At 52.0% G+C, this 20,806-nt stretch overlaps 1 protein-coding gene across 1 annotated transcript; it reads left to right on the top strand.

Annotated features, from left to right (window-relative positions):
- The first annotated feature begins 14,136 nt into the window (after positions 1-14,136).
- Positions 14,137-14,451, top strand: LOC134524422 (feather keratin Cos1-1/Cos1-3/Cos2-1-like). Its single transcript, XM_063354457.1, has one exon. It carries the CDS (start codon positions 14,137-14,139, stop codon positions 14,449-14,451), a length of 315 nt encoding a protein of 104 aa, XP_063210527.1.
- Positions 14,452-20,806: the final 6,355 nt, after the last annotated feature.

Genomic DNA, 20,806 nt, shown 5'->3' with positions numbered 1-20,806 from the left:
GATGCCCCATGCTGGGATCTGCCTAGGAGAAGAAAAGGCACAGCATCTCTTTACATCAACCGCCATGGCCAATGTTCAAGAGGGAAATAACAAAATGGAACCAGCTTTAAGGTGTCTCCATCTTGAGACAAGACAAACCCAGTGGGTGTCGTGGAGGATGGATGTGCCTGCAGTTATTAATAGCGGTGAAGATAAACAAATGGCTAATATATAAATGCAATGGTTCAAGTGTGTGCTGTTTAATCAGACAGCAGAACTTCCAAAGCATTGGCAATAAGAAGACTGTGCCTTCATGTAGTGTGGTATGGGAATATTTAAGGCCATGGTTGCATAAATTGATGTGTGGAATGGAAAGAAAATGTTCCATCACAGGATCTTGTCCTGCAGACCCCTGGGTGTACAGGGGAAGCAGCACTGCCAGCGCACACCTGACGGCCCCTTCCCTCACCCTCAGCCTTGCACAGACACATCTCCTCCATCCCCTGGGCTCTTGCACAGCCAAGGAAGCTCCCTGCACCAGCGTGTCACGCACTGCACAGAGGTACAAGGCACTGTCAAAGAGCCCGACTTCCTCCAGCTGGAGGAGGCTGTATTTCTCGGTGGTGTTCAGCACGGTGGTGAGACGGCCACTGGGCTTGCGGCCAGCAGTTGCCTGATAACAGACCAGCTGGGGACCTTGGCCTTTCCTCTGCTGGTACCAGACCAAGCCATAATAGCTGGAAGTCTGGTAGGTTCATGTTATTTGAAAGTTGTCTCCCTGCTTCACTGTGACTTGTCCTTCTTGCTGGGTGACAGTGACCTGGCCCATGGTGCCTGGAAGAAAGCGAAGGTCAGCAGCTCAGCAGGGAAGGGCTCTGGGAAACAAACCAGGAGTGGAAGCAAAACCCAGGCAGAGAAGGCTGCCTCTCCCTTGTCCTGTAGGAAAATCCTGAGTTCTGGGGACATCCAGGTGGAGAGGAGTTTTGGGCAGCAGCTCGGAGCTCTGAGCCCAGTGTGGAGCTTGAGAAGAGCTGTGCAGTGTCCCTGCTCCTCCTCCCAAGTCCTGTTCCTCCTCCCTGCTCCTAGTGCCCAGAGAACCAGGGAACAGCCTAACCTTTGTGTGCTGGGACCAGCATGTTGAGGCATCTATGGAGCTATGGCAAAAAGATTCATCCTGTTTCACTATGCCTGTCATCTCCAAGAGTTCCTAGCTCCCTGATGAGCGGCAATGCTGAGATGAATGGTAGAAAGAGAGATCCCTGGCTGTGTAAACAGACAGGAGAAAACTGGAAGGCATGTCAGGCATGTGCCAGCCAGGAGGCATAATGGGACGCCCTGGTAATGCCAGTGGGATGAGAGCATAAATGTCCTCCAGGCAGTGTTGACAAGTTCTGCCAATTTGCATTGGAAAGGGAAAATGTGAGAGTGCTCTCATGCAAAAATGAGAGCTGAGATCTCCTGTGGTGACAGCATGCGGATCAGGAGCGAAAGTCAGAGAGAAAGGCATGAAGGTGAGAGAAAAGCAGGTATCTCTCTTCTTTCTTTTCATATCCAAAAGAAAGAGGATCTTGAGAGAACAGGTTGAAATCCAAAAATGTGAGTCAATATTTCCCAGCATTTTCCTCTAGTTAAGGAGTAGTTCTCTGCATGATCCTGATCAACCTGGCAAGCCTTGGGAGAAGAAGGATGCATTTATAGAAAGCCAGGACTTACCCAGCAGTTGCCCCAGGAAGGCCATGAGGATGAGAGATCTGACTTGCATGTTGAGACCAACCCACCTGTTTGTGGAGTGAGAGAGAGTCAGAAAACCCCCTCCCAGACCCGAGATAACAGAGCTGCTGGAAACAACGCTGTTGGGGGAGCAAAGGTTCTGGGTTTCTCCCTCCTCCAACAGCAACACCTGTGGCTCCCTCAGCCAGTGGCATTCTCAGCATTTCCCCATGAAGAGTTCCTGGGGAATCTGGGGGTCCCAGTGGTGGAAAGGGACTCGCTCTGTTCCAGCGAGCTCACAGTGGAGTCCTCCCCAGTTAGGACAGGAACCATCCAGCAGCCCGGGGCTTCTGGCTGTGTCCAGTTCTGGTAGGACAACCCACAGTATGAGCAAGGAACCTGGCTCCAGAACTGCTGTGTAGATGCAACAAACCCAGAGATATCAAGGACAACAGACTCCTACACTAGGGTAAAGTGTAAGGGACCAGGAGGGAACAGAATGAGGGATGAATGGGTCACCCCCGCTCCCAGGGAGCACATAGGGCACCCATTGGAGTGCTGCACTGCGAGGGATGGGGATAGGGCAGCCCCGCATCCACAGCTGAAAGGGCATGTGAAGGGGTGGGGGTACTGCAGGTGGGGACCCCTACTCCCACCCCATGCCACAGGAAGTCCAGAGTGATCCCATGCACCACTCATGGCAGAAAGAACTAACTGCTCATTGTCGTTAAGTTAACCTGAGCTGAGTAGGCCCAGACCTGTGCTGTGCTGAGCTGTATATATCACTTGGCAAACTTGGCAACGCTGCCACAAACACGTCCTTGTCTTGATCTAGGAGTGAAGCACTGTGCTTTCATATAAATGCCCTTTTGCTGAACAGTAGAAATTGGGAGCGGTTTATTTCTAAGGAAATGCCATGAAAACTCCAGAGATGACAATGCCTAAGATGAATCTCAGCATGGGCAGGATTTGCACTATGCGCTAAGTCCCAACTCGATCTCCACCTCAGGCTCCATAACTCAGGGTTCCCAGCATTTGAAGGGGCATAACATCACACATTCTATCCCCTTTTACCTTCTGGTACTATCTCCAGCTCATGGTATTTTAGTCAAGACTCTGGAGGCAGACACCCATTCCTAGTGGGATCTATCTACAGCCATGCTGCGCCTTCATCATCAAAAAACTCCACAATTCCAAATTTTCAGTAGGAATTTCCCCTGTTCCAGATCATGTCCATTGCCTTTCGCTCTGTCACTGTGCTCAAGAAGTGTCTGGCTCCATCTGGCTTTTCATGCTCCAGTCATGTCTTAGGAACAGGTCTCTCTTAAGCTTCTCTTTTGAACGCTGAAGAAGGCCAGTTCTAGTCTAGGAGGCTGCAGGTTGTTTTCCTGCTTTTTGCTCCTCCTGGAGGTCACAACCAGCCCAACCAGCCCCAGCATGGGAGCAGGGTCCATGGTGACCTGCTCCTGCCATGCAGTGCCCAGCTGGAGACAGGGGCCTGCAACCACCTGAAGAAAGACCCATTTGTAGCCACTCATGTGGTCCCTGTTCCTCCGTAGTGTCTGAAAAGAGGTAGAACCAGGAACAGACAAGACACACCCAGGAACAGTATCTGTGTCTCTTTTGCTACAGGAGTATTCTCTCCCTTCTCCCTAGGCCATGGATGAAGCCCTTCAAGGGAAATGTCTCTGGGAACAGCACCTGCTGTAACCATCCCACCCAGAGTCAGACAAAACACCTCTCTCTGGCTGGAGGACATCCAGCACAGCCCTCTGCTTCACAGACATCTACTGCCCATCCCTTCAGGTATAACGGTCTGCCCCTTTGCCTGAAGACGACACCCTCCAGAAGGGTGAGAAGAGAGGATCATCTTATAAACTCAGGGATGTTTCCACCTTCAGGGGGATCAAACACCTTATGGGATTCCACTTCCAGCTCTGGAACCCTCAGCACAAGAAGGACATGGACCTGTGGGAGCAGATCCAGAGGAGGGACACAAAGATGATCCGATGGCTGGAGCACGTCTCCTATGAAGACAGGTTGAGAGATTTGGGGTTTTTCAGCCTGGAGAAGAGAAGGCTCCGGGGAGACCTTATAGCGGCCTTCCAGTACCTGAAGGGGGCCTACAAGAAAGCTGGGGAGAGACTCTTTGCAAGGGCATGTAGCAATAGGACAAAGGGCAATGGTTTTAAGCTAGAGCAGGGTAGGTTTAGATTTGACATGAGGAAGAAGTTCTTTACAATGAGGGTGGTGAGACACTGGAACTGGTTGCCCAGAGCAGTGGTGGAGGCCCCATCCCTGGAGACATTCAAGGCCAGGCTTGATGAGGCTCTGAGCAACCTGATCTAGTTGAAGATGTCCCCGCTTCCTGCAGGGGGGTTGGACTAGATGACCTTCAAAGATCCCTTCCAACCCAACACATTCTATGATTCTGTGAAGTGGAAAAGTTTTTTTCTAGTTTGTGGAAGACATGGGATATTTCGGAGAAGCAGCAGAGACAGGGAAAGGGAAGGATCAAGGCAATTTGGCCAGGAGCAAGCACAGGAAGACAGAGACAGCAATAAGAGGGGCCAATCCCATGTGACCATGTATCAGATGCATGTGCTGGCCTGGCCATGCCTGTTGCTCTGCCTTGTTTGTCACCTGCCAGGAGATCCCTGGGAACACAGTTATCAAGTCCAGTTGGGACAGAGAGCAGGGCTGATCCTTCCCTGTGTGACTCAGAAGCCTCTGCCCATGGGTTTGTCCACCTCTGTCAGCTGCTCGAGCCACACAGGGTTCCCCGGGGACTGGCTGGAGGCTAGAGGCCTCCTGCCAGCTCTCACTCCCCTCAGCCCTCCAGCCCCTTAGGGCAACTCAGTAAATCCCGTTCTGACTCACTCCTCCAGGAGGAACCTGGCATGCCTTGAGGCTGTGCTCAGTGTGTCCAGGCCAAGCAGTTTGCCCTGTCTCCTGGGCACCAACTGCAAATGTGCTGAATCCTGTCAAAGAACCTCGTGGTCTCACCACTGAGCCCCTGTGGGGAGCGTTTGAAGGTGCCTCTGACCTCGACATGCCCTTCTCCTGCTGCTGGGGAGCTTCAACTCTTGACCCCATGCAATGACTGTGTAAGGCTAGCAGGAACATTTGGGCAGGAGTATGAAATTCTGTAGCTGGAGGACTCAGTTTTCCATTGTATATCTGAGCTTTTACAGGGGAATGAACTGTGAAACCCTTTCTGGTTGTCCTTTTCTAAGGCAGGTTTGGCATTGGTAACTCTGCCCTGGAGTCCCCATGGTTGCAGAGCAGAGGAAAGCACCTGCTCAGGATTCCCTCGGCATCCTCGTGGGGAAAGTCAAAAGGCCGAGAAGAGGCCCTGTATGTTCCATGTCAGCAGTGGGCAGTCCGTGCGGCAGGAGCGAGGGCTGTGCGGCTGCCCGTGGGCAGGAGGATTCCTGCTGCCCACCGCCCTGTGCGGAGCAGAAAGGCGCTGCTCCTGGCTGGGAGCGGCAGCGCCCTGTGGCGGGCCCGCCCGGGGCTGTCCCTGCAGCCCCGACACACACGCCCGGCCCTGCCCACGCCAGTTCCTGCCCGGCCGCAGCCCCGGCTCCTCTCCCCGTGTCTCCCAGGGCGCAGTAATACACCGCCGCGTCCCCGCGCCGGGGCCGGGCGAGCCACAGGGCGCTGGAGCGGCGCTCTGCCGACACCCACAGCCGCTCCGGCAGGTCCCACACTGGTTTATCTCCGGTGACACTTGTCACAATGTGACACAGTGCCTGGTCTTGAAGCTGATGATACCACTGAACGTTCATGTTTCCCTTAATGTTGGGGTGTGAGCAGTTGATGCTGATGGTGGTGCCCTTGCTGGTCTCTGCCGACGGCTCCTGCAGCACCTGGGCTCTGCCCGCAGCCACTACAGAGAAAGGATATGAAAAGGAAAAGATCACTAAAGAGCACCCAGGTCTGATGGCTCTTATGCCAGAGAAATCGTCAGAAAGAGTGGCATGTGGATAGAGCTGGACTGGAACAAATGGGGACCATGTGGTCATCAAGAGTGATCCTTGTGTGGGTTTGTGGAGCAATGGGACAAGTCCGCAAGGGACTCTGTAATAGATGCATACAGAGATCGAATGAAAGCCAGGTGGAGGCATGGATGGGTGGATGCATGGGTGGGGAGAAGAAGAGGAGACAGGAGAGTTGAATGTGTTACAGTGAAGGATGAAGGGTTGAATTGAGAAGAAGAATAAATGCTGAAAGCACAGGGGGATCGGAGGATATATGGAATAATGACACAGTGCAGAAAAGATAATTTGTGGTTATGGATATGAAGGAAGCAGAGGGAAAGATGGGAGAGGGGTCTCGGGGACTAGGAAGAGATGGTAGACACATGGAGAGATGGATCAGAATATGGGTGGGTGGGTGGACAAAGGGCAGAGAGGGAGCAGAGGTTTTACAGGTAAGGAGAGAGGGCTATATTGAGAGCAGTAAGAACTGCAGAATGCACAGGGGAAGGAAAGGGTACGTGAAAATTAGGCATACGTGCCAGGAGGCTCGTACTGATAGGGGTGGTGAAGAAAGAGGGAGAAGAGGGGACTTGGAGGGTTGGGAAGGGGCACAAAACATGGCAGAGAGACAGGAGCGGGAAAGAGTGGCTGAAGGAGGAGAGGGAAGAGTTGACGCTGAGCTCCCCGGGGAACACGCGGGGCACAGCCCCGGCCCCATCCACCGCCGCCAGCCCCAGGCACCCAGCAGCAGCGCGGCCAGCCCCACCAGCCCGGCGCCATGCTGCCCCCCGCTTCTCTGCTCGGGATGTGCCCTCTCCTCTCCTCTCCTCTCCTCTCCTCTCCTCTCCTCTCCTCTCCTCTCCTCTCCTCTCCTCTCCTCTCCTCTCCTCTCCTCTCCTCTCCTCTCCTCTCCAGCAGTTCCAGCTGATGTCCATTGCCTCTACTCCTGTCATTAGGCACTTCCAGAGGCAAGGCCTGTCTTCTCCGTCTCCTCTGAGCAAGTGGTTCTTCAAGCTGTTCAGAACACTTTACCTATACACAGCTCAGTGTAGTGCCTGTTTCCCCCTTGTTGGTGTTTCCCAAAGCCTTGGTGGGAGTGCTCTCCTTCCCACCTCTCATGTTGCTCAGGAAATCAAGAAAGAGTGTTGGTCCTACTGCTGATCCCTGAGAGACCCCACTAGTACCTGACTGCCAGCTGGGCTTTGCACCACTGCTCACAATTCTTTCTGCATAACACTCCAGCCAATTTTCTTCTCACCTTATCATTCTCCAACCCATTTATCCCCAATTTGGCTCTGAAGGAAGTAGGAGAGAGGCTGTCAAAGGTCTTGCTAAACTCTATGTACATTCATGTCCTGCCTTTCCCTTCTCCACAGTGACTGTTACCTCCTGAGAAAGCAATGAGCTTGGCCATCAGCTCCTCAGCTGGGAAGCACCTCCATGGAGAGGGAAACCAGCCCTGGCTGAGCTCCCTCGGAAGAGCTCCCTGGCACTCATCTCTATGGGGTCACTACAGGGAAGTGGAGGAGCCCTCAGCTGCCTTATCTCCAAGCTGGATGTGAGTCCAGGCAGACAAACCTTCAGGCAGGGATATGGGCTCAGGAACTTTCTGTACTGTGCATAGCCCTTGTTTGAATGAGGGTGTCTCTGGAAACCCCTGCAGGACAGCAGTGGGCTTTGGGGCAGTGTGGCCTTGGATCCAATGTCCCTTCCCTCCCAGGGACAGTTGCTGGGTGCTCAGTCTGAGAGATTGCAGTAGGGGACATGAACATTCTGAGCATGAACATCAAAGCTGTCATCAGTTCTTTGGCTCCTCCTGTGAAATCCTAAGAGTCTGTTCTTCCACTCACAGCGCAGTGATATCAGACTCTGTGTTTCTTTCATTCAGGACCTGTTTGGGAAAAGGTCTTGGCCCCTGCCTGGCACAGCACTAGGGCCGTGAAGAGCACAAGTACTTTTGGCATTGGCTTGGGCATGAGGGAGGGCTGTGTCCCATCCCAGACACAGTACACAGTGTTTTGGAAGCAGATCCACACAGGGATGGCCAGCACATGGTGGGCAGAATTCCTCAGCCTTTCACTTTGCCCAGAATGCAGTCCCCATCCTTTGAACTCTCTAGCACTGGGGAGAGCAGCTGTGTCCCGGCCTGGAGTGGCAAGGAGTGGGGACTGCCAGCCATGCTGAGGCACTCTCAGTATTGTCACATTGAATTCAACTAAGGATCAAGGTTGGAGTGAAACCAACCTTGTTGGGGCCTGAAATGGGCAGGAGTGGAGCGTGAGCTCTGCAGGGGCAGGAGAAGGAGGCGTCAGGAGGCAGGGGCTGCATTTCAGTGCCTCTTCCCTGGACACACCTTCAGCAGGCTGGTGCCATCACCACTCCACTGCGGTAAGGCTCCTTCTGACCTTGGGAACCTGCTGCACTTTGGCACTCCTGTGACTGTCCCCACCATGAGCAGCACATTCCCTTGTGATGAGGAATGCACAAGGATACACACACACACACGTTAATGCACAACAGCATCAAGTCATCCACAAATTTGTGCTCCCACTTTCATCCACAGAAACACGGCTGCACATAAGTGCACATAAGACAAGAAGACAAGTAGGGACACAAGCGAGCGTGGAGTCTGCCAAGGACAGATGGGGTTGTTACAGAGTTAGAACTTCCTGGGGAAGCACAAGGCCCCAGACATGCCCATGCCATTGTTTGTGTACTCACAGACTCCAGGGAGTGGGCACCATTCCAAAGCAGCCAGAATTTTTTGCTGAGGTCAATGGTAGTCAGGACAGGTTCAAAACCTAGCAACACAACGCACATACCTGGGGAGGCAACAACAAGTGACCACTGGAGGGAGCAGAGAAGGGGGGGAAAGACTCCTCATGCATGGGAGCCCATTCGCATCCAGCTGAGGATGGCTGAATTGTCTTCCTGAGAAAAACACTTCAAACAGCCCCACCGGAGTGACCCAAGCTGAGGTGTCTTTCCTGCCCTGGACCACTCCAGCACTTGAGCTGACTCTTCTGCCCACACTGCTGCATTCCTGCCCTGGAAATCCTGGAGTCTTTCCTTCCAGCACTAACAAGAAGCTTTCATTTGGGAATGGGCATGGCACAGCTCTGGAAATGAAAAGGCAGCAGTGCAGGAAACCAAAGCACAGCCCATATTATTAGCTGTGATGGTTTGCATTCAAGATGACTGTGTGCAAAAATTGTTACCTCTGCAAAGGGTGCCTCTGGTGCTGCGGCAATGAAGGGCAGGTATAAAAGCCAGCCCAAGTCCCTGCTTTCTCATCCACTTCTCTGGCCTCCTTCTCCTTGGGAACCAGGTGAGTCTGGAGCCTCTTTACCTCTTCCAGAATGAGATCTCTCCTTGATGGACATCTCAGCTGATATTGGCTATGTCCTGTCCTGGGCTTTGTAACTTCTTGTCATGATAGAGGGAAGAGTGGAGAAGGTCTGCTTAGCGAGAGGCTGGGATGTGGCAGAAGGATCTTTTGATTTATACCCAAGGAAAGGCCTTCCCTGGGCCAGGCTGCTCTTTGTAGTGCAATATATACCATGTGGCTCCTGGCCGAGCTACCAGCTCCCCACTCAGAAGTGGCCTTGGCTCCTTTCTGACGGGCTAACCAGGCTGCTCCTCATCCACTCTGGTGCTTTCTTTCCTCCCTGCTTCTCTCCCAGGTGCACCTCCACCCTTGAGACATGTCCTGCTACGACCAGTGCCAGCCCTGCCGGCCCTGTGGCCCCACCCCGCTGGCCAACAGCTGCAATGAGCCCTGTGTCAGGCAGTGCCAGAACTCCACTGTCGTCATTGAGCCTCCTGCTGTGGTGGTGACCCTGCCTGGCCCCATCCTCAGCTCCTTCCCACAGAACACCGTTGTGGGATCCTCCACCTCTGCTGCTGTTGGCAGCATCCTCAGCTGTGATGGAGTGCCCATCAACTCTGGGTGCTGTGACCTCTCTGGCATTTCCAGACGCTACAGTGGCAGAAGGTGCCTCCCCTGCTAAAGACTGTGGGGAAAACCCCAAGGAGACACCCTGAGGAATCACAACATGGTGCTGGGCAAAGGATTGATGTTTTCAATGCTGCTTTCAGCGTAGCTGAATGACTTTGCCTTTCTCTCCCTTTTCCTTGTTTGCTTCACATCCCCTTAGCAGCAAGGTTCCCCCAAGACCAATCTGGTGGGAACCATCTGTCTTCCTCATCCTCTGTGGGGCGGGTAGAGAGACATGATGCAGGAACTTCTCCACAGCCGAGGACAGCAGATTCACAGATGCCCCTGGGGCTTCATGAACTGGCACCCCCCACTTGGAATGACTTTCTTTCCCTCTTTTGACTCATTAAAGTTCTGTTGCATTCAAGCTTGGCCTCCATGTGGTCCTTCCCTCTGTGGACACATCCCGTCCTGCCAAAGGAGAAGGGGTGGAAGGGGTTGAGAGCACAAGGAAACCCTGTTCCAGTCACAGACAAATGAGCGGTTCAAACACCCTACATTGGCTCCTCTTTTGGGAACCATCCCTTGGAGCTGAGGAAGACATCTGTGGCTGCTCTGCTGCCAGTGAGCATCAGGCCTTGGCCTGCTGGTATCTCTGCCCACAAATGCCCAGAAGGCAGGAGGTCCTGAGGACTCAGCAGCCCCATGAGCTCTTGAGGAAGGGCGTTCCTCTTGCTATGGACGGAGCTGCTCTGGGGTGGTGGGGTGAAGGGTGTGGGGCTCCGGAAGATGATTTGCTGGCAGAATAGCAGGAGTGGTCATGCAGGGAACAGCCTTTGGCATGACCTCTCCCCTTCACCACCTAATTTAGGGGCCATGGCCTGGAGGCAGCAGCAGGGTAGTTATCTATGCCGCTGAAGGTATCAAGGCTCGAAACTGGAGCTAAGCATGTGGGAGCTGAGAGTGGTCAGCATGGAAGTGGGGACAGTTGATTTCTGAAGGAGATCAAATTGCTGTGATAGAGACCGTGCAGGAGAACGGGAAGATCAGCAAGGATGAGGGTACTGGGAGCACTTCCCATGAATGCTGAAGGCAGGTGCAGAGCTCTTGACTGCTTCATTGGTCCCCCTAAAGAATGTGCAACTCAGGAATTGGCTGCCTTTCTTGGGAGCAGAGCACTTTTTAGCCTGTACGTCTCATCCCTTATGATCCGTGGAACTACCTCTTGGCCGCCACTACAGTCTCATATCTTATTTCCCACCATGAAAATTCAGTTGCCTTGGCAAAAACTGTACAAGTGCAAGGATGGTAATCCTCCCACCCATGTCCTCCACTGAGAGGGAATTATGGTGGATGAAGTGTAGCTCAGAATGACTGAAGACCAAAAGTTGCAGTCTCTCTTCTCTGGTGCCTTCCTTCCAAAGGTGCTGGATGACTTCTCAGGCCAGGGGACATACACATCTCCTTCCACAGCTGCATGGCCCAGCTATACTTCTGGCTCCTGGGAAGTGCTCAATGCTTCCTCTACGATCTCATGTCCTACGGCCACTGCTTGACTCTCTGCAACCCACTGCACTATGAGGCCATCGTGCATAAGGCTGTGTGCATCTGGCTGGCGGCAGGCACATGGCTGGCCAGTTCCCTGTCTCCTTCTCTGCATGCAATACTCACCTCCCATTTGGCTTCCTGCAGGCCCAAGCACATCCTCCACTTCTTAGCTGATTCACAAGCTGCCCTGGACATGGCTTGTGCTGGCCGTGATTGGCCATGATTAATCACATGGCCGTGATTACCTTCAGTATTGGTGATGAGACCCTCCACTGCTTCATCTTCATACTCACTTCCTACAGGTGCAGAGCGAGAACCATCCTGTGACTGCTGTACAGAAGGCAGGGCCAGAGCTGCCTCAACCTATGCTTCCCATTTCACTGCTGTGGTCTGTTGCTAGGGCCCGTGTGTCTTCACCATCATGGGAAGTGACCTCCAAATGGTCACTGGACAGAACAGCAGGTGTTGTTGGAGTTCCCATCTTGGAGTTCCCAGTCTCTGGCGGGATTTAAGGTTATCCACATGGTCCTCTCTTTCTAGTCTTAGTGCTAGTAAATAGCATTTTAAGGAATGCTTTGAAGATGCTGAGTGACTTTATTTGTGGGATCAGTCCATGTCATTTCTGGTGCTCCAGCCTCAGTTTTTGCAGCCTGTGGGGAGTCGGGCTTGTCCCAGGCTCACCACTGAGGCACTGTACCCTTTACAGTGCTGGGGCAAGTCCCACACCCCAACATCGCCCTTAAAGAGATCACTTAGGACACCCGGGACCATCTAAGGCTGGAGGAGTTTTTTTCAATTGTAATGTGGAGATTCTTTGTAGCTGCAGCAATATGGATGTTCTCTAGATTTTTTGTTATGCCTGACGCACAGAGTTGGGACATGGAGAAGCTCAATATCTGGAAAGGTCATGGCAGCTTCGACTCCACTGTGCTTTCTCTCTCTTTTCTAGTGAGAAAACAATTGACTGAACCAGCGTCAAGCTCTTGAACTCACTAAAGCTGATGGTGCCTGATTCATTGCCTTGACTGTGGGGTCTGAAGGATTTGCCTGAAGTCATCCCAAGAGGCTGTGAGCTGGCATTGGTTGCCCTAGTTCTCAGCGGTGTGTGTGCAGGTTCATGCTCACGTACATGTTCCTCTTGCTCTGCTCATGTATGCATTTGCACCCATGGGAAGGCACCTTGAAAGACCATCTAGTTCAATATCCCTTGTCATGGCCAGCAGCATCTCTCACTAGATCACATTGCTCAGAGCCTGCACCAAACCTCACCTTGAACACCTCCAATGATGGGGCTTTCATAACGTCTCCAGTCAATCTTTTATAGTTTCTCACCACCCTCATCATAGAATAATTTCTTCCTTAGTCCAATCTAAATCTACCCTCTTTCAGTTTTAAGCTATTGACCCTTGGCCTTTCACTACAGGTCCTGGTAAAATATCTTTCTCCTTCTTTCTTATAAGCCACCTTCAAAAATTGCAAAACCACAAGAAGGTCTCCCCAGAGCCTCCTCCTCTCCAGGCTAAACAACCCCACCTCTCTCAGCCTTTCTTCACAGGAGAGGTGTTCCAACCCTCGGATCATTTTGGAGCCTTTCTTTGGACCCACTCCAACAGACTCTTCCCACAGTCAGTAGAGAGACATCAGCTCACACAGGGGACTTGTCCCATCCTAAGCAGATGTCCACAGGAAATGGAATGAATCATCTTTCTGGAGACACCGATCCTGCAAATGACCAATGGTTGCCTCTGAACTCCTCAGCTAGCATAAGCTCACAGCAGGGCCTGTCTACCTGGTCACCTGCACATGGCTTGCTTCATCACACGGTCAGAAGTGAACCCACAGGCTCTTCCACCAGAGCCTACAAACACCTCTATCCCACGGCTAAACCCCATATCCATGTCCCTGGTACTCAGGCGCAGATGGGTAGCAGGGAAAGGGCTTTTGTGTGGGTGAATGGCATCAAGCTGGGTATGTCACTCTCCTCAGCTGCATCTCTGGCTCTCCCTGAGTGCACATCAGTCTTCCCTCAGCTACAATGAACTCTTTCAAACAGGATTTGCAGAAGATGACTCTGTCAGGTCCATGTCCTGTGCCCTGGACAGTGTAGGCAGCCTCTCATTGGGTGTCTTGAGTCTCCTCATTTCACTCTAGATGCCTGGAGGTCTAGATTAGTGTGTGAGTATGTGTGTGTGTGTGTGTGTGTGTTGTCAAAGCATCTGTTTAGTGTGTCTTGAGTGACCCTTCCTGGACTCTTCCAGCATGTGAGGTGAGTCGTCTGCCCACGCCAACGTGTATTGCACCGGAAATGCTTGGGGCTCTCATCCTGTCATGTAAAAGATGCCTCCAATGGGGAATGTGCCTGGCATAAAGCAGGAAATGGAAAGACAGCAATCCAGGAAGCCAAAACATAGCTCATAGCATTGCTCGGGATGTTTTGCATTCAAGATGAGCTTGTCAGCAAAGAATCACCTCTGCAAGGGATGCCTCTGGCAGCCTGGGGCAGTTAAGGTGCATGATAAAAGCCAGCCCAGCTCCTCACTCTCTCATCCACTTCTCTTGCCTCCTTCTCCTTGGGAGTCAGGTGAGTCTGAAGAACCTTCTTTTCCACTGTCTCTAAAAGGGGGTCTCACTTCAGCTGACCTCTCAGCTGATACCAGCTTTGTTCTCTGCCAGCTCATGGGGCTGCTTGTCATGGGAGGGGGAAGCAGGGAGAAGGTTAGACATGGAGGGAGGCTGGGACTCTGCTGAGGTGGCTTCTGGACTCAGGGTCCAGGCAGTAGCTGTGTAGGAGCTGGTGGCTTTTTTTGGGCCCTGTCAGAATGAGGCCAAGAAGTCCTCACATTCTTGGCACAGCCTCCGTCTCCCAGCCCTGCATGTTCTTTCTCTCTCTCATGGTGCTGTGACAGGCTGTTCCTCATACAACCCGTTGTTTTGCTTCCTCACTTGGTTGTCTCGCAGGCGCACCTCTGAACCCAAGACATGTCCTGCTACGACCAGTGCCAGCCGTGCCAACCCTGCCGGCCCTGTGGCCCCACCCCACTGGCCAACAGCTGCAATGAGCCCTGTGTCAGGCAGTGCCAGAACTCCACCGTCGTCATTGAGCCCTCCCCCGTGGTGGTCACCCTGCCTGGCCCCATCCTCAGCTCCTTCCCACAGAACACCGTTGTGGGATCCTCCACCTCCGCTGCTGTTGGCAGCATCCTCAGCTGTGATGGAGTGCCCATCAACTCTGGCTGCTGTGACCTTTCCTGCATTTCCAGCCGCTACTGTGGCAGCAGATGCCCCCCCTGCTAAACATGCTGACAACGGCTCCCCGTAAGGACCCCTTGGAACTCAGAACATGGTGCTGAACAGAGGATCAGACTTCATGCCATTTTTTTTAAAAGCAGCTGACCATCTCTGACTCTCCCTGCAAGTACAGATGTGAAGATGCCAACCTGGTGTCTCTGAAAACACAGACAATATTTACCTTTCCGGTCTTCCTCTCACCCTTTTTCTATCTTTTCTTTGATGTCTTGTGCTTCCCTTAAAGCCTTGTTGTGAAGACCTCAGAAACCGGCCTGGAGGAACCTGCTAGCCTGTCTCCCTTTGATGGGCAGGTCAACAGATGCCCTGTGGGAACTCTGCCACAGGAAATGGGGAACACATTCTTGTCTGCTCCTTCTGCTCCCCACGCTGGGGGCCTCCACTTGGAATGATCACATTCTTTAGACTCATTCTCATTCTTTAGACTCATTAAACAACTACTGCAACCCTGCCTGTGCCCTTTATATGGTCTTTCCATCTGCACACTGACTGTGGAAGGAGAAAACCATTGCTTTCCAGGAGGAATTAGGTGGGGGCACAGGGGAACCTTTCATCACTCCTAGAGGCATTGGAGGGTGGGACACACTGCAGCGAGTCCTCTTTCAGGCACTGCCTCTTGAAGCTGAAGAAGACATCCCTGGTTACTCCACAGCCAACGGCCATCAGTCCTTGCCTTGCTGCAGCTCGGCTCAGAAATAGCCCCTTTGCCATGGCCCGTGTGATGTGAAAGGGAATCCTGACAACTCTTGTCCTCGAGAGAGGAACTGTGGGCATGTAGGAGGCCTGGGAAATCTGCAGTCCCACAAGCTCTTGGGGAAGAGTGCTCCTCTTGCTTTGGGTGGAGCTGTGCTGGGCAAGGAGGCTCAGAAAACCATGTTCCCAAAGGATGGCAGGAACTGGGAATGGGTGAATAGCCTTGGGGATGGCCCACATTGCCTACTCCACCTGCCGCTTCCCTCCATCACCTGATCTAGGGGACATGGTCAGTATGCCATGCACGAGCAGCAGGGACAGCTTCCCCATGCAATTCTATCACTCTCCAGCATCTGTCATGGCCCATCTGTTGCCCAGATATGTAGGGCTGAGGTGTTCACAAGTTACTATTGGTATCAGCTACAGTAGGCCACTCACTGGAGTCCCCTGTCCCAGTGAACCCAGCACCCCTTGGCTGAAGGCAGGCCTAGGACAGTGACTGGTGCCCAAAGATGCAGCACTGCTCTGTGCTGCCTTGTCTTCCTCAAGCAGAGCTTTCCTGAGGTGCGGGAACTCTGCAGCCCCACAAGTGCCACAACCCCAGTCTAGTCCAGAAAGGTGCTGTGTGAGAGGAGATATTCCAGCTTCATGGAGACATGGCAGCAACAGTGGGATTTCATTCAACCCTCAGCAGGATCCATGAGCTGTCTCTGAACGGCATAGGGCACGCACCAGCCCAAACACAGGCTACACGCTGGGGTGCCTTTCCCCTGGCACCAACCTCCTTCAGCATTCCCAGAACCCTGGGGCTGAAGTGACCCTTGTGCTCCATGCAGCACTGCTGCTCCTCACACACAGGCCAAGGGCATCCCACAACTGCAGACTCTGTGCCCATGTGCTGTGGGAGTTTGCCCTCACACAAATGCCACACACCAACAGCAGCACAGGACCAGGGCAGAGGACAGAGTGATTCCTGCATGGGGTTAGGACTGGGGACACCTCTCCCCACCTCTCCCTCTTCTGTAGGAGTCAGTGCTGAGTCCAGTGGTAACACAGGGATGAGATCGCAGTCTGAGATGGAGCAACTCTCTTGTTTTTTCTTAGCAGAGCCCTACACCAGGAAAACATTTCTGGGCGCTTAGCTGAGGAACTAGCTCCCTAGGGCCCATGTTCCCGCAAGACCAGTGAGCGTGGTGGTGACTACACACCCTCGTAACCAGACTGGAGTGCACTGGCTAGCAATTTTCTTGGCACATCAGAACCACACAGAGTTTTTTGACTCATGTGGTTACCCCCCACTCAAAGAGTGCTCTCTTTCCTGAAAGCATCATTGCCTTTGAAAATCACAATGCTACAGAAAGTGCTTTCCAGAGGAAGAAACTGCAGCATCTCTCCCTCATGGCCTGCGGATACTACTGCATCATGAATATTTTTATTTCAACAGTAAACTTTAGAGCATGTGCCACTGAGTTTTAGGTATCACCCTCATATTACAAGATGTCTGGGATGCTTCTTGGACATCTTCAGTCACTTTTAGTTTTCCCAGAGACCGTGGTTGTTGTATGATCCATGATGCCAGAGGGGACATTCACCGCAGCCATGGCTTTCCTAAACACATCCTAGTCTTCAGGTCTTCTCAGATGGGACACAAGTCTGAAGGATACCTTGGACTAAATCATGCAGGTGGGACCCCTTAATGACATCTCTTTTGTACACAAAACTTCCCTGGTTTTCCCAAGAAGAAACAGGCTTGTGCTGCCCTAGTTCACCTAGGAGCACTTGCGCATTCTTCCAATACCGTGGATGCATATTATCAGGCACTTCCTGAACAACAGGGCTGGAGTCCTCAGGAGTCTCCAGGGGCTTATCCACCTCTGTCTGGTTTTTCTCTGGAAAAGCAGCAGTTATTGTCTGCCTTTTCTGATTGCTCTGCTTCTTGTGGGAGAAGTACTTTTGCAGAGCGTTTGTATACACCTAAGCTTTCTCATAGGCCAGCAAACCTGGTGTCTGGAGAATGTCCCTCATTTCAGCATCCAAAGAGAGGACTGTGTCAGTCCTCCTGTCTTTCCCAGGTCATTACAGCCCCCATAGTTGCTCGTGCTAATTTTCATGGACTAGGTGCTTCTTTTTCCCCCAAATAGTCCATCCCTGCTTTACCTAAAGCTCTGTAAATGAGCAGAAGAGCAAACCTTACGTCCTCCACAAATTTGCTAAAAGGATCTTTCCAGAGCACTTCCTTAGGCAGCAGTTGCCAGCAACTGTAAGACCACAGAATATTCTCAGGCATAACAAACAGCAAGCAGTGGGCATTCGTCAGTCGTCAAGCAGTTGCAAGTTAAAAAAGTTAAAGCATGTTATAAAGGGCATTGTCCAAAAATGCCTCTTAACTACTGACAGGCATCAACCCCCTCTTTAGGAAGCCTGTCCCCGTGTATGACCACTCTCTTGGTGAAGAACTGTTTGTTAATGACAACTTTGAACCTCTCCTGATGCAGCTTTGAACCATTGCTCTGTGTCGTGGTACTGGATCCCAGGGAGAAGACATCAGCACTTCCCTCTCCACTTCCCCTCCTCAGGAAGCTATAGAGAGCCATGACGTCACCTCTCAGACTCCTTTTCTCCAAACTAGACAAGCCCAAAGTTCTTAGCCACTCTTCATGGGACATTCCTTCCAGCCTTTTCACAGGCTTTGTTGTCCTCCTCTGGATGCATTCAAGCACCTTCACTTCCTTCTTAACTTGTGGGGCCCCGAAATACACACGGTACTCAAGGGGAGGCCACCCCAGTGCTTGATGCAGTGGGATAATCCCCTCTCTTGACCGGCTGGTTGGACTGTGTTAATGCACCCCAGGCTGTGGTTTGCCCTCTGGCCTCCAGGGCACACTGCTGACTCCTTTTGAGCCTGCTGACAACCAGCACCCCCAGATCCCTTTCTGCAGGGCAGCTCCAGCCACTCCTCTCCAAATTTATACCTGTGTCTGGTGTTACTCCATCCCAGATGCAGAATCTGTCATTTGGACTTGTTAAATTTCATGCCATTAATGATTGCCCAATGCTCTGATTTACCTAGATCCCTCTGCAAGGCCTCCTGTCCCTCCAGAGACGCCTCAACACCTCCCAGTTTGGTATCATCAGCAAAATTGCTCATGGCACACTCAACTCCTACATCCAGATCACTGATCAAAATATTGAACAGAACCATCCCTAGAATTGAGCCCTGAGGAGCACCAGTGCTGACTGGTCATCAGCCAGATGTAGCCCCATTCACTACAACCCTTTGAGCCCTGCCTTTCAGTCAGTTTTTCTCCCAGCACACCATATTCCTGCTCATCCCACAGTTGACTCTCCAGAACTCACTTGACTTCCCAACTTTTCCAGAAGGATAGGGACACTATTAAAAGCCTTAGTAAAATTCAGAAAAACTCCATCCACCACCTTCCCTTCATCCACTAGGTGGGTGACCTCATCATAGAAGGATATCTAAGTAGTTCAACAGGACTTCAGTCAAGTGACCATCTTCAACAGGTATTTGTTCAGTGTTTCCTTTAGACCTCCTCTTGCTGTCTACGTACTTAAAAATCCTTTCTTGTTGACTGACACAAGACGGGCCAACTCTCAACTCTCATTGAGCCTTGGCCTTTCCTGCCTTTTCCCTGCATATGTGAACCACACCTTTATAACCTTCCTGCGAAGCCTGACCTTCCTTCCAGAGTTTTTACAATTTCTTTTTCCTCTTGAGTTCCATGAGGTCTTCTGCCCTGCTTGCTTAACATGAAACACAATGGAATTGCCTGTTCCTGTGCTTTTAAAAGATGGTTCTTAAAAACTGAATACTGCTTGTAGACTCCTAAAAGCAGATTTGCAGAGGACAATTGGAGGATGGATGCTGGTGACTTCTGGCACCAAGCGGAAGGCTTCTGCCCCACCTACGGGTTTACAACTACAAAACAGTTCATTGCCCTTAAAGAGAATAAATGTGAGGAGTTAGAGATCAGTGAGCAGTTGCACGGCTACGATCATGTTGGGATCATGGAGACAGGGTGGGATGGCTCCCATGACTGGCATGTTTCAGTGGAGGGATACAGGCTCTTTCAGAAGACAGACTGAAAAGGCAAGGAGGGGGACTTTCTCTTTCTGTGAGAGAGCAGCTGGAGTGCATGGAGCTCTGCCTGAGGATGGGTGATATGCCAACCAAGAGCTTGTGGGTAAGCATTAAAGAGAAGACAGATAAAGAACATACTGTAGTGGGTGTCTCCTATAGGACACCTGACCAAGAAGAACCAGCAGAGGAGACCCTCTACAGGCAGGCAGGAGCAGTCTGATATTCACTGGCCTTCATGGGAAAATTCAACCACCCCAATATCTGCTGGAGGAGCAGCACAGCAGGACATAAGCACGTTTCCTCAAGTGCATGGATGACAACTTCATCCCCCAAGTGATAGAGGATCCCATGAGGACAGGTGTTCTGCTGGACCTCATAGGTATCAAGAAGGAAGAGCTTGTTGTGGATGTGAAGATCAAAGGCAGCCTGGGTTGCAGTGACCGTGAAATGGTGGAGTTCATGATCCCAAGGGGACTGAGGAGGGTAAATAGCAAGCTCATAACCTGGGCCTTTAGGACAGCAGGCTTTGGTGCCTTTAAAGACCTGCTTGGAAAATTCCTGTGGGGTATAGCCCTGGAGGCAACAGAGGCTTAAGACATCTGGACCACTTCCTCCAAGCTCAAGAGCAGGCCATCCCAATGAGCAGAAAGTCAGGAAAGCATGCCAGGAGGCCTGCATGGATGAACAAGGAGCTCCTGGCCAAACTAAAACACAAGAAGGAAGTGAGCAGAGGAAACTGGGGAGGACTCCAGGGACACTGTCCAAGCATGCAGGGATGAGGTTAGGAAAGGCAAAGGCCAAGTGGAACTGACTCTGGCAACAGCTGTCAAAGGCAACAAGAAGGGATTCTCTAAGGACACAGGTGACAAAAGGAAGGCTAGAGGAACTGTAGTCCCCCTGCTGAATGAGTGGGCCTTCTCCGATGCTGTGCAGCCTGGCAACACAGGACATGGAAAGGCTGAGGTGCGGAATGCCTTCTTTGCCTCAGTCTTTACAAGCCAAGACCAGTCTTGAGGAATCCTATGTCCTTGAGACCAGGAACAGTGGCATAGAGTCCAGTTGGAGGCCTGTAACCAGTGGGTGTTCTTCAGGGGTCAGTGCTGGGCCCAGTCTTGTTCAATGCATCCATCAGCAACCTGGGTAAGGGGACAGAGTGTACCCTCAGCAAGTTTGGTGATGATACAAAACTGGGAGGACTGGCTGACATAGCAGAAGGCTGTGGTGCCATACAGCAAGACATGGACCGGCTGGAGACTTGGGTGGAGAGGAACCTAATAAAGTTCAACAAGGGCAAGTGTAGGGTCCTACACCAAGGGAGGAATAACACGATAGGGTCTGATCTGCTGGAAAGTGGCTCTGTAGAGAGAGACCTGGGAGTCCTGGTGGACAGCAAGTTGACTGTGAGGCAGCAATGTGTCCTTGTGGCCAAGAGGGACAGTGGTCTCCTGGGTACATTAAGAAGGGTGTGGTCAGCAGGTCAAGGGAGGTCATCACAGAATCATAGAATGATGGGGGTTGGAAAGGACCTCTGGAAATTACCTAGTCCAA

The sequence above is a fragment of the Chroicocephalus ridibundus genome, chromosome 17, assembly GCF_963924245.1.
Source record: "Chroicocephalus ridibundus chromosome 17, bChrRid1.1, whole genome shotgun sequence".
Lineage (NCBI taxonomy): Eukaryota > Metazoa > Chordata > Aves > Charadriiformes > Laridae > Chroicocephalus > Chroicocephalus ridibundus.
The sequence above is the reverse complement of the archived record's forward strand: the minus strand, read 5'-3'. Positions and strand labels throughout refer to the sequence as shown.